The following is a 14,647-nucleotide window of genomic DNA, read 5'->3' on the forward strand; positions in this document are numbered from 1 at the left end:
GGAGCGGCCACTGCGCTCCAGTCTGGGCGACAGAGTGAGACTCCAACTCAAAAAAAAACCAAAAAACAAAAACAGAATCTTACTGTCACCCAGGCTGGAATGCAGTGCCTCAAACTCCTGGGCTCAAAGGATCCTCCCACCTCAGCCTCTCAAAGCACAAAATTACAGACATGAGCCACCACACCAGGCCCAGGTTCTGCATTTTGTAACCAGATGGAGAAACTCCTCTCTATCTGGAGGAGGACAAGGTTTGGGTAGGGAGATGATACCTTCTCTTCTACATGATGAGTCTCAAGTATGTGATAAGTTGAAAGATAGATCCTTAAAAATATCCAGGTTCTAATCCCTAGAACCAGTGAATATTACCTTATTGCAAAAGGGACTTTGCAGGTATGAATTAAGGATCTTGAAATGGGAAGATTATCCTGGATTTTCCAGGTGGGATTGAAATGTAATCACAGGTGTCCTTATGACAGGCAATGGAAGATTAGACTAGGTGAAGGCAATGTGATAACAGAAGCAGAGAGAACAGAGTGGCACCTCAAGGATGGAGGGAAAGGCCACAAGCCAGGAAATACAGATGGACACTAGAAGCTAAAAAAGGTTAAAAAAAAAAAAAAAAAAAAAAAGGTTTTTTTTTCCTGAGAGGCTTTAAAACCATAAGAAACTACATTTGCAGTGTAACTACTGTTTGTGATCATTTCTTATAGCAGCAATAGAAACTAGGTATTTGTGTACCTTTGCACACCTAAGTATATATCAGAAGGCAGCTGGGACTGGAATCGGGAGAGGTCTAGACTGAGGATATAAATCCCAGTCATTGGCAATAATTGAAATTTTAGACTTCAAAGAGACCTGACTAGAGAAAACATACACAGTTCAAGAGAGGTGGTCTTGGGAAGCTTCCATTAAAAAACCCAAAAGGGGAAGAAAAACTGGCCAAAAAAAAAAAAAAGAGGATGTAAAGGAGTGGGCAAGTGGTCAAAAGAGGTGAAGAAAAAACAAAAAAAGAGTACAGTACCCTGAAAGTCACAGTAAGAAACATTTTAAGAGCTTGGTCAAAATGCTGCTGAGGCTTTGGTAAAGATGAAAAATGCCCACTGATGACACCAAGAGATGTTTCATCAGAGAAATTATGGGGAGAGAAACTGTGGAGGAATATGAGGCCCTACCAGGCTAGTATCAACCGGGTAAATTATATTAAGGAAAGGGACCTCAAGATGAAGATCTACAAAGAAACGTACTGATAACAGTAAGAGCGGTAAAAGCTACTTAGCCAGTTGTAAAACATTTGCTGTTAGCTTGCAGTAAACAAAAAGCAGTTAACCATTCACTGCAAGTTCCAAGGTAAACAGAAGGCAGTTAACTATTGTTAACTACTGTTGTTAATTAACCCTATCTTAAAGAAACAAAAACACCACAATCAAGCAGGCGTTTCACAAACCTCTGGGAACTTCCTTTTGCAGACTCCTCCCCCAAAGGCAATTCCCCTGACCCACACAGGACCCGACATTTACAAATACTTCTGTCTAGCCTCTGCCTCTGGGCTAAACACTCTCTCTGCTATTTAGCCAATTGTGCTCTTCACAGCATATCTTCCCTTTAACACATATACCTTTCTTAATCCTAACTGTCTCGGTGAATACTTTCACCACGGCTCCTGCCATACCAAGCCCACAACACATGGCAGAAACCACATTTGTATGATCTGAAGAGAGATGAAAAAAATGGGAACAGCAAGTGTAAACAATTCCTTCAAGACTGACTGAAAATATGACTGACAGAAAGGGAGAGAGAATTAAGGGAGAATGTTGAAGATGGAAAGACTGAGCAAACCCCCAGGTTTCATCCCACCAGCAACATGAGAAGTTATCTGTTGCCCCCACAACCTCAATAAAGAATGTATCAAAGTTGGAGTTTTACTAATTTGATTAAGTGAAAACTGGCATCTTGGCAAATTTCACTTTTTCATAGGAATGAAGTTATCTTTTTAAAGAGAGTCATGTGCTTATCTTGATATTGGGTTGCTGGTATTAGTCAGTGATATAAGCTATAAATAATTTTCACAATTGGTCTTCTGACTTTGTTGGCTATGGAGTTTGTTTTTGGGGGGGTATGATACTGTAAATATATACTTGATCTTCATCCAAATTTCCTGGCATACAATTCCTAAGATTCCTACAATCTCCAAAGTACTATATTTTTGTATGTTAATATTGCCTGATGCAGGATGGGGCTGGTCACCAGAAAGACCTGATCAGAGGGTTGGGACTCTCAACCCCACTTCCAATCTCACAGGGAGGAGAGAGTACCTGAAAGTCAAGATGATCACACCAGTGGCCAATGGTTTAATCAAGCATGCCTATGTAATAAAGCCTCCAGAAAAACCCAAGAGGACAGGGTTTGGAAAGCTTCCAGATAGCTGAAATGTGGAGGTTCCTGGACCCATGGATGCTCGGCGTCCTTTCTCCATACCTGACCCTACACACGTCTCTTTATCTGTATCCTTTGTAATATCTTTATAACAAACCAATAAACATAAGTAAGTGCTTCCTTAACTTCTGTGAGTTGTCCTAGTTGTTGGAAAGGGCAGGACAGTCCTGGGAACTGAGCCCTCAACCTCTAGGACCTGACGCTACCTCGGTATCAGAACTCAAGTGGAGGATACCCAGAAGGTATCTACTGCAGAACTGGCTGCTTGCTTGCTGGTGAAAAGAAATCACATATTTTGGTGAAGACGCATGAAGTGCTTAAGCCCAGGAGTTCCAAAACAGCCTAGGCAACACAGTAAGACCATCTCTCTAGCAAAAATCAAGCTGGGCATACCAGTTCACCCCTGTAGTTCCAGCTACTTGGAAGACTGAGGCAGAAGGCATGCCTGAGTCCAGTAGGTCTAGGCTGTGGGAGCCATGAGCATGCCACTGCACTCCAGCTTGGGCAACACAGTGAGACTTTGACTCATAACAACAACAAAACTTAAAAGAAAACATTTATGTTTTCTTCTATTACTTTTATGTCTCCATTTTATACATTTAAGTCTTTTATCTCACTTGGTATTTATTTTGGTATACAGTAATAAGGACAGAAAGAAAAATTCTAACTAGGTATTCAGATATCCCAACACTATCTTCTTCCTGCCACAAATGATTTGAGAAGTTATCATTTTTATATGCCAAAAATCTATATGTATTGGGTCTGTTTATTACATCTTTAGAGGGCACTTATTCATCATTACTTTTTCTTTTCTGGCTGTTCTTGCCTGTTTATTCTTTCATATAAACTTCAAAATCTGCTTGGTTGCCTCAGAGAAAACAACTATTTATATCTTATTGGAATTTTGTTCAATTTATAATTTAGGGAAAATTGTCATTTTGATGTTGAGTTAGTATATCTTAGCACTACTTCAGGATAAAGATTAAATTCTGGGAAAAAAATAAAAAGTGTATTCTTTTTGAAAGAGAAAAGGACACATACATGGCGTAAGTTACTTAACATAATTTATACCTTTCTTTATATGGGAATGGAGGAGGGAAAGCTTAGAGGGGTGGGGGTACATAATTGACATTAAAGATCTTAAGCAAGTGGTTACAGCGTTTCTGTTTGGTGTGATGGAAAAGTTCTAGAAATGAACAGTGGCAAGGGTTATACAACATTGTGAATATACTTAATGTCATAGAATTAACAAGTTTTATGGTATGTACATTTGATGACAGTTTTTTAACAGCCTTAGGCTAAGGGGTAGAATCCAGAATCCAAGCAGGCCGTTTAGCCTCTGAGGGGGAGGTAGTGTATCTTCTACTGTAACAGGAGGGAATGAGGAAATGGGGGCTACAGATCGAATCACTGAAGGTATTTATCTCAGGCCCCCAGACCTAATGAATCAGAATTTCCAAGAGAGGTACCTGAGATCCTAATGTGTATTCTGAACTAGCATTATTCTTCAGGTCTGGCAAGTTTGGAAAACTCTAGCCTGGAAATGGCACCTGAAAGCAAGGAACAAGATGAATTCTAGCACTTCCAAAAGTGTATGTGCTAGGGCATACTGGAAAAGGAAACAAGTGTTCAGAAGACTGGAGGGAGGTAAGTAGAGACAAAAAAAAAGAAAAAAACCAATACTCCCAGGGAAGCGGAAGACATAACATCAACAAAGAAAACAGCCTTGGCTGGGCACAGGGCTTATGCCTGTAATCACAACATTTTGGGAGGCCGAGGCAGGAGGACTGCTTGAGTCCAGGTGTTCAAGACCAGCGTAGGCAACATAGCTAGACCTCATCTCTACAAAAATAAATAGTTAGCCGGGTATGGAAACGCAGGCCTGCAGTCCCAGCTACTTGCAAGACTGAGGCTGAAGGATCACTTGAGCCCAGGAGGTCGAGGCTGCAGTGAGCCATGACAGAGCCCCTGTACTCCAGCCTGGGTGGGCAACAGAAAACCCCAACTCAAAAAAAAAAACCTACAACAACAAAAAAGCACCAAAGCCTTTGGTAAAATCAGAAGGCAAAGTGGGAAGAGAAGAAGAATGTGGAATCAAAGAGAAATCTGCCTACCAAAAAAACAGAAGTTAGCTGTGTATTAAAATTTGAATATATTTATAATATCTGTAAAATGTTAAGCAGTTATCTCTGAATATATATGTTGCTCTGTGTTAATACATATGTAGATTTCTAGATTAAAAACCCAACTTTAGGCCGGGCAGTGGCTCACGCCTATAATCCCAGCATTTTGGGAGGCCCAGGTGAGAGGATTGCCTGAGCCCATGGGTTTGAGACCAGCCTGGGCAATTTGGCAAGACCTCATCTCTACAATAAATCAAAAAATTAGCCAGGCGTGGTGGCACGTGCCTGTAGTTCCAACTACTTGGAAGGCTGAGCCGGAAAGATAACCTGAGCCCAGCAGGTCGAGGCTACGGTGGCCGGGAGCATGCCACTGACCTCTAGCCTGGGTGGCAGAGTGAGACTCCAACTCAAAAAAAACCCCAAAAAACAAAACAAAACAAAAAAAACCCACCAACTTTATTCTGTATGAGTTTCTGAGAGTTAAGTAAGCTCAAATGTGTCACCAATACATACACCTTTTACAAAGTCAGGAGCACACCAAGCTAGAAATGTACCATATGGAAAACCCTGCTGGTATTCCACAGAACTCATGTTTCAGGAAGAAATCTATTCAAGCTAATTGTCGGAAAAACAGAGGAAAAAGCTAACCAGCAATCTTCCTACCCTTGTGACCTGTGAATAGAGAGGCATTCCCAATTTACAACACACAGTGCAAAAGCAGTGAGTGGGTCAAAGTGCGTTTATTATAAACTATACTTAAAATGAGAGAGAGAGAAAAGACTCAAACCTACTGTTTTTATTTATGCTGTTTTATCTCATAAAGCCTGCTCCTTAAAATATTTATGGCTCCGTTTATATAGCACACTGATTTGCAGATTCCTTAAGGGTCTCTCGGTGATTTCCCCAGCTGCATACCACTCCACCAGTTCTCTTCCTTATTAGTACTACCAATTCACTATAAAATGTTAATTATGTTAATCAAAGATCAGAGAGCACATAATAGACCCATTTAGGGACTTGTTCCCACATGTAATGAGGGAATAACGTTTTTTGCCTTTTTCTGAAACAGTAGGCATTAAAACTGAACACCACAATCCTATAGAACATTATCATTTTATAGTAATAAAAGTAACATTTACAAGAACTTTTACTACCTAAATAAAGTTTAAAAGTCATGGTCCTCAGTAAGAGACCTCAATATTATAATAGAGAAATTTCTACTTTTTTGAGTCAGGGGTTTCCATCGCCCAGGCTGGAGTATAGCAGCAGGATCACAACCTCCCAAGGAGCTGGGACTACAGGCACGACACCACAGCAGGTTAATTTTTTTTTTATTATTTGCAGAGATGAGGTCTTGCTCTCTGTTGCCCAGGCTGGTCTCAAACTTCTGGGTTCAAGCAACCTCCCTGCCTCGACCTCTGAAGTGCTGGAATTAGAGGCGTGAGCCACCCCACCCAGTCCCAAACCACATCTTAAGACTATCCCTCTCCCTTACCAAGTCCAGTTAATCTTCATCTTCTAATGATTTCTCTAGTTTCTATCTTTTCTCTGTAGTACCAAAACCAGTTGGGCCATGGATCATTTCTGATCTGGTTACTATAGTAACCTAACCAGTCTTCTTGCTTCCAATCTCATTTCCCCCCTTCAATATCATCCTCCATACTACCATGCAATTTTTACAAACATGAAGTGACAGCACTTTCCTATTAAAATTTCGCAATGACTCCCCATTACCTTTAGGAAAAAGAACTGACTTAAAAAGGATGTCATCTAAGGCTCTTCGCAATCTTGGTTTTGTGTCTCTCCCTCTGGTCTCAGTTCCTCCCATCCCTGAAAAGTCAGCAGATCCTCTTGCTATTTGCAGCTCCTTGACAGTGTGGCACTATCAATGCCTCTATGCATTTGCATAAGCTGTTATTCCCCTAAAATGTCCTTACCAAATTAAGTATTAACCTGCTTTCAAGACTAGACACAAACATTACATGGGTTAAAATGCCTTTTCTCATACCTCAGTATGAAGGAGGGAACCACAGACTGTGCTCCTGAATTTCAGGGTGTCCCCTGTGCTTATCTCTCCTCCACTTGTATGATACTTACACAGTATTGCAATTACTGGTTGCCTCCCCGACTAGACTGAGCTCATCAATAAGTCATTTTCAGAGAGCCCAGTATATGGTAGGTTCTCAGAAAATGTTTGCTGAATAAACTATCTTGAAATATAACTGTGAATAATTATTATAGCTACACATTTAAGCCATGAGTAACTTCCAGTAACTGCATCTCTAAGATAAAAAATTTACTTGACTTTATTATAGATTTAACAAAACTTCATAAGAGTCACAAAACACAGGAGTCCAAAATACCCTAGGTAGTCACTTAATTCCCAATGATCTAAAGATATTTGTTAAAAATAACAGAAACGAAGCCTTTTGCACTTTGTTTTAAACAGAGATACTTTAATTTCACTGACCACAGTGTTAGATGAAAAGTACTGATTCTTTCTCCAGTGGCTGAAGTAAGGAAGGCTGAAGTAAGTAAAATGATGCAAACATTGTTCAGGTGGCCTAGGTTTGTATCGGGACTTTCCTACTTACTAGTTATATAACCTTGAATAACAAACAATGAACATCTCCAAGTCTCAGTTTCTTCAATGAAAAACAGAGATAAAATTGCTTACCTACCTCCTAGGTTGTTTCACATATTTAGATATGAATATAAAAGCATTTATATAAACCATGAAGTGCTAGATAAATTTGAAATATTGTGTTAGCTTCCATCCCAACATCTGACAAAGATTTTACAGGTGCAAACTTAAACAAAAGTTTCATGGGCTAATCCAACCTCCCATATACACTGCATACTACTCTCCAGTTACTGAAAATTCATAAATTAAGTTCCAGGAAGACCAGAGCCAAGACTCAGTCAATAGCCCTCAATATTCTTATGTGGTAGAAGTATTTAATATCTAAACTAATAATAACCTAATATGTTCTTTAAAAGAATTTTTTATAAATTTCAAGGTAAGTTGTTGGTACAGTCATCTAAATTTCAGCTCCATCTTAAAGAATTAATTAGAGGACAAAAATCAGCAGGGAATATTTTGAGATGTCTTCTTTTATTAACTGTTTACACTGGGCACTGTCCGTTGACAGACAAATTTAATCCACTACAGGTTAATTAATATGAAAGTTAAAAAGTCACCCTTACAAAATTAGGACTTCCCCCCACCAAACTTCTGGTTTATTTCTCAGATATTCTTGCTGGCCTATCAATCGGGAGAAAATTTGCTGCATTTTCCTAAACTGAAAAAGTGATAGAGCATGTTAATTCTGCTCTCAGCAGTATCTCTCCTTGTTAAATAGGGATTTATGGGGATTATGAACTATATTAGGAGAACTGTTTCAGTCTCTTCTGTAATATTTATAAAAATAGGATTCCTTAAACTTCAAAGGGCAAAACTCTTTAAAAAAAAAAGAAAGAAAGAAGGAAAAAGAAAAAAAATCTACAAAAGCCAGCACTTCAGTACCTGATTGTGGTAACAAGGCCAAAATCCAAGACGAAGCCCTTTATTGCACACGTGTTCCAACATCTTGGGCAACCCCATCTTGCGACCTCTCCAGTTTGGCTGCTCCTGCTCTCTTTACTGCAGGGAGAACTTCAATTAGAGAAATTCTGAAGCTCATAAATCTAAACTGGATACTCCCCTCACTGGAGGCAAGGGTAGTAAGACTCACTAAAATGATTCAAGTTCGAGGAGGTTTCAAATAAGTCTAAGTGGCTTGAGACCACTAAAATGCAGGCAGCTGAGAGTCTTACTGTGCAATAGTTATTTGAGGTGAATAACCTAAAAAAAAAATCTTAAGAAAAAAAGGGCAGCAAATTACTAGATAATCTGAAAAAGCAGGATTTATAACCATAAATCTTTAAAAAGTAAAATAGCGTCCACCAAAGTTTAATTTGCAATATGTACAGTAGTCATATAGCTGACCATTCATATTTATAATCCTTTTGTGAAAAGTAAGCAAGAAAAAAACTAGGCCACATTATTAACATCTTTTTATGCCCTAAAATAACTTCACTAAAAAAAAAGTTTGGTTAAAACCACTGGTTAGGAAAGAGACATTTCCCTGCTGACTTAAGCCTAGCTGCCCAAGCAAGGCTAGAGAAAATGTCTTCACCTAGAACTGTGCATAGGCAGAAGGAGCAGAGGCTGCGGCGGTCTTCCTAGTGACACTTGCAAGTCGCATAAATGGGGTATAATTCTGGGATAGACTGCCAACAAGTTACTGAAGGAAGAAGGAAGAGATGCAAAAACTAGCAAATAAATAGGCCAATACTCCTCCATGTGTTTTATTATGTCATAAAACTCTTAACTAAAGTTACCTTGAGACTACCAAATCTAAATCACATCCTCTATACTAACATTACCTGATTTGTGACAGACCAGATTTGTTTTCAAGCTGGTTTTCCATAAAGACTTGTAATGATGCATAACATATATAAAGCATTTCTTCAAGCAAGGAACAATCCCTGCCCCAAATAACTCAGCAATTAAGACTTTTTCAATTAGAATCAAAAACAAACAATTCAAAGCACCTTTATCACCATGAATTTTTATCAAAAGTATGCTGGTATGTGCTATGCAACAGGATAAAGTTAATATTACTGAGATATTACATTTACTAAATAATTTAACAATAGTTTTACCTTACCTGAGTGTGAAAATTTGAAATGGTTGTTGTTTCAATATCTTTCTTGCCCAGAATTTCCATTTTCACTGGAGTGTTGGGGAAATTAAAAGCAAAGTAGTCCAAGAAGTCCGGGAGATAAGCGGCCGCTCCATGCACTATTGCTAAAGCATAGTAAGCAGCATTTTTCTCATTTTCACTGAATGTCAAAGCAAGAAACTCCTCAGAAAATCTCTCCATCTCCATTGGAGACAAAAATGAGAGTTCATCCATGTAAGCATGAAGGACAAGAGCACCACCATTGGACTGGTGTTCCTCATGAATAAAGTTGCTAAATTTAGTACCTGTTTTTAAGAAATTTCTACGAATAGAATGTTCCTGGTGACTCATAAAAGGTGTTTGTACTCCCTGGGGTACCCGATATTCTTGCATGCCCAAATTTAATCGGCACAGCTGTTCATCTTTCAGATACCTGAAGGACTCCTTATTAACTCCTGAAGGGCTATTTACTTGTCCTTGCGTGAGAATATCTTTACTGATGCGGGTCAGGCCAGCACAGACGGTCTGTACTTCCTTATTGTACATTTTAAGGCGTCTTCCACGCATGTCTTCTCGGTGTTTCTTTTTCTTTTTCTTCTTTATTTTCTTCAAGACAAAATCATCAGCTCTCTGGGTTTTACCATTTTCATCTGGTGTTTCTGGCCACAATAATTAAAAAGAAGTTAGTTGCTAGGACAAGTGTCAGCATACAAGCTTCTTAAGGTACTTGATCTCAAATAAAATAACCTTCTCTCAATTTCTCTACATTGGTCATCACAACTTATATGCTTAGAAAATGAATCAGACACAGATCTTAAAACATAATAATACTCTGGATTGAAGATTATGCTAAATTTAATGGCTTGTAATCAAAATAAAGGAAATAGCCAAGTAATTTCACATATGCCATGCTGTATGGAATATGTGTTTAATAACCACTATAAGATCTAAATTGAAGTCAGTCACATTTTGCTCAGTTCACAAATTACTATGGTACATATAGATGAGTCAAAGGCAAATTAAGCCGTAAGATACCATTTTTGCCTAACAAATTGGCAAAGATTTTGGATTATTTTGGTCATCTTCATATACTGTTGCAGGAAATATAAACTTGTACAACTTTCAGGAGGCTAATTTAGTGATACAGGTCAAAAGTCTTTAAAATATTTATAATCCTGAGACCCAGAAATTCTACTTCCAAGTAAAAGTTACCTAAGAAAATAATAGACGACATATAAAGATATCCATGACAGTATTATTTAGAACAACATAAACAGGGAATTCCCCTAAATGTCTAATAACAGGGGACTAATTAAACTCTGGTAGTAACATACTATCAAATACTACCCAGCCATTATAAAGTATATTATAGATTTTTTAAAAACCTGACATACAAGGTTACACTCTTCCAGAAATCCTTCTAAGTACCTATTATGTGTCAGGAATACTTTTGGCCACTAGGGATATAGTATATGGTGCTAACACCCAATCCATACTCTCTTGGTGCTTATTATCTAACTGGACAAGAAAAAGAAAAGTACCAGGCAGTGATAAGTAGGCTGCTCTACATTCTGGGGAAGCTCTTTTTGGAAAGTGACATTTAGTCTGAATCCTAAATAATAAGACAAACCAGGTATGTAAAGATCTAGGGGAAAATATACGAAAAAGAAGCAAAGGACCAAGAAGAAAAAAGGTTTGGTTCATTTATATATACTGTTGTGTGTGTGTATAAATAAAACAAAAATATCTGGATAAATATATATCAAGGGATTAGTGGTAGTTATGGGTGGTAGGGTTATAAATATCTAGCTTCTAATTTTCTAAAATAAACAAATTACTTTTATAATTTAGAAACTTTCTTTTAGTTCTTAAAGAATTATTATAGATCAGCAAGCCCTGGGTAGAATGACACTTTTTTTTTTTTAAACCAGAGGCTCATTCTGTCACCCAGGCTTCAGTGCAGTGGCACACTCACAGCTCACTGCAGCTCAAATTCCTGGGGGCTCAGGCAATCCTTCTACCTCAGCCTTCCGAGTAGCTGGGACTACAGGTATGCTCCACTACGCCTGGCTAATTTTTTGATTTTGTGTAGAGACGTGGTCTCGTTATGTTGCCCAAGCTGGTCTTGAACTCCTGGGCTCAAGCAATCCTCCCAACCTCAGTCTCCCAAAGTTCTGGGATTTCAGGCATGAGCCACCGTGCCCGAACACCGTTGTCTGCTAGTTGGAAATCACACTTAGCAAGACATCTTTAGGGTTAAGTATCAGACACAGTCCTTATCAATCCTTATGTTTGGTCTAGCATTTAAAGTACAGACTTTATCCACCCAAAAATAGTATTTCCGACACTACTCAAGTAATTCAGTGTTAAGACACTCCCATTAATCCTATTATTACATCTGGGAAAAACCGTATCTTTATAATTAAAAAAAAAAAAAAGAATTTACTTGGTATAAGATATAAATATATGATCATCACAATACTCTATAAAAAATTGCTCCAAATCAAACTAGATATTACAACCGTTATGAAATTTAAAGAAAAGATTGAAAAGTGCAACTCAAAAACTTTATTTATTATGGAGGGAACCCCAAAAGACCCAAAATATATTTATATCCTTACACGTGTATCCTTGTGTATCCTTACACGTGTATCCATTTAAATTTCAGTCACCTTCAAGGTACTCTCCCTTTGTGTATCCATTTAAATTTCAGTCACCCTCAAGGTACTCTCCATTTGATATAATACACCTAATCAAGCTCTTTTTCCACTGCTCAAAACAGCTTTTGAGCTCATCAATTTTTGATGCCTCTTAGTGCTTCTGCTGCCTTTTTTTTTTTTTGAGTTGGAGTCTCACTGTCATCCAGGCTAAAGTGTAGTGGTATGCTCATGGCCACCAGAGCCTCAACCTGCTGGGTGGCCAAGGAAACACAGGAGCACGCCACCACTCTTGGCTACTTTTTCTTGATTTATTGTAGAGTCGAAATCTTGCCATGGTGCCCAGGCTGGTCTTGAACCCCTGGGTTCAGGCAATCATCTCACCTCCTCCTCCCAAAATGCTGGGATTACAGGCATGAGCCACAGTGCCCAGTTCTGCTGTTTTTTGTTTTGTTTTGTTTTTTCACCTCTTCTACTGGACAAAATGTTTCCCTTTGAGGGCTTTTCTCATCAGGAAAACAAACAAACCAAAAAAGTTACTCAGGGCAAAAAAGGGTGAGTAGGGAGGATGGGGAACAGGGTCATGCCCCTATTGTGGTCAAAATCTGCTGAGCGCTCAGAATGGTGTGGGCAGGTGCATTGCCATGGTGGAAGAACCAGTCACCTGTTCGCCACAACTTGAGCAGTTTCTTCCAGAAATCATGACACAACCTTGTTTTAACTTCCAGATACAAACTTTGGCTGACCATTTGAACCAGAGAAACAACTTACAAGTGTAGGTCTACCCTCCAAAAACACAATTCTGGGAATTTTTGGAATGTACATATACCAACTAACTTTTCCTGTGTTTTATAACTACTTTTAAGAACAAAATGAAAACCCCTCATTTGCTAACATTATAACTAAACTGAGATCATAAACCAAAATATACATGTAATCAGATTGCTTAAACCGACAAGAGAAAAAGCAGGCAATCTTTTTTATTCTATATACAACTAAATCTTTGAGAATTCTTTAAAACACTTAGTAACAGTCATTTCTATTTCTTATCAGATAAAATTAATCTAAGTACTTTCCCCAATATCAAATCAGTAATTTAGGCAATTCTCCCAAGCAACTAAAAGTTAATGTCGTTAAATATAAAGGTTAGACCAATTTTTAAATAGTCATGTAATTACCCTCTGCTAAATGTTTTAGCAATTTCACAGGAAAACAAAAAATATCTCTGAATAGATCTTATTATTTTAAGCTTTAGAAGAAGTATTTGGTATGCAAAAGATGAACTGCGACCTAGATCTGCCAATGAAATTAACACCAAGAAGCAACTGCCTTGATTATAACACATTTTCTATATTACTATCCACTTTCCAGTGGCATTTCTAACGTGGCCAAGTCTCTGTGGGTTTTATTCCAAAACTTATATGAAAACCATTCAATTAGTCCAACATGGCCTATCTCAAAAACAAAACAAAAAGTACTATACAAGGAAATGAAAAGGACCTTAAACTGTAATCTCACACAATAACATGATAAAAGTTTAAAATATAAAATAAATTTCAATCCATTTCCTCACTAATTCTGCTTTTCAAATTGTGACTCTTATCCAAAGCTGAGATATAGAAAGCTCAATTTTGTTAAGACATTTGAGACTGCCCAACTCATTCTAGCTAATGAATCTCCATGAATAAACAAAATGTACTACTGAATTATTGTAGTGGCCAGTAATTGAGAATGGCACACATATACACAAATTGTTAAAGGTTATTACTAAGTTGGCTAAGATTGTTTTATGAGAAAGAAACCAAATGCCTTGCTTGAATTTAAAATGTTACTTGAGAAGGTCAATATTTAAAGTCTTCACAATCTACCACTTCTGGTTTTAGCTTTCCAGCAGAGAAATTATTCAGGAAGACACATTTTGAGTATATTCCCATAGTATAAAAGCTAAAATTTATTGACCAAAGTTCTTGGTAGAAAAAGAGCCAAACTACACTATATCTGTGATTAAGAAGAGTTTTCACATGTGAGATACTGGGCACAGTGGCTCACGCCCGACACTTTGGGCGGCCAAGGCAGAATTAGTCAATCCCAGGAGTTGGAGACCAGCCTAGGCAACAAAGTGAGACATCTCTACAAAAATAAAAAATAATTAGCTGGGTGTAGTTGTGCACTTGTTGTCCCAGCTACTCAGGAGGCTGAGGTGGAAGGATTGCCTGAGCCCAGAAGGTTGAGGCTGTGGTAAGTCATAATCATGCCACTGTAATCCAGCCTGGGTGTCAGAGTGACACTCGGACTCAAAGAATAAGTAAATATAAACAGAAATAATGTAATTCTACAAAGGAAGATACAAACATTCACCTGAGAAACAAATTGCTGGCTATCTTTAAAAAGGTCATCATTGGCCAGGCTCGGTGGCTCAGCCTGTAATTCCAACACTTTGGGAGGCCGAGGTGAGTGGATTGCCTGAGCCTGTGGGTTCAAGACCCGCCTGAGCAACTTGACGAGACCTCATGTCTACAATAAATAAATAAAAAATTAGCCGGGCGTGGTAGCGCGTGCCTGTAGTCCCGGCTACTTGGAAGGCTGAGGCAGAAGGATCGCTGGAGCCCAGCAGGTTGACGCTGGGGTGGCTGTGAGCGTGCCACTGTACTCAAGCCTGGGCAACAGAGTGAGACTCCAACTCAAAAAAAAAAAAAAAAAAGGTCAT

The 14,647-nt window shown here is 38.4% G+C and overlaps 1 protein-coding gene across 1 annotated transcript in view; it reads right to left on the minus strand.

Annotated features, from left to right (window-relative positions):
- RSBN1 (round spermatid basic protein 1) overlaps positions 1–14,647 on the minus strand; it is a 54,804-nt gene that overhangs the window by 29,778 nt on the left and 10,379 nt on the right. The window contains exon 2 of the mRNA XM_008058370.2: positions 9,269–9,942. Coding sequence (XP_008056561.1) covers positions 9,269–9,942 — 674 coding nt within the window. The remainder of the gene's footprint in view (positions 1–9,268; positions 9,943–14,647) is intronic.

This window comes from Carlito syrichta, unplaced genomic scaffold (genome assembly GCF_000164805.1).
Source record: "Carlito syrichta isolate Samal-C Ts95f unplaced genomic scaffold, Tarsius_syrichta-2.0.1 Scaffold303316, whole genome shotgun sequence".
NCBI classification, from domain to species: Eukaryota; Metazoa; Chordata; class Mammalia; order Primates; family Tarsiidae; genus Carlito; species Carlito syrichta.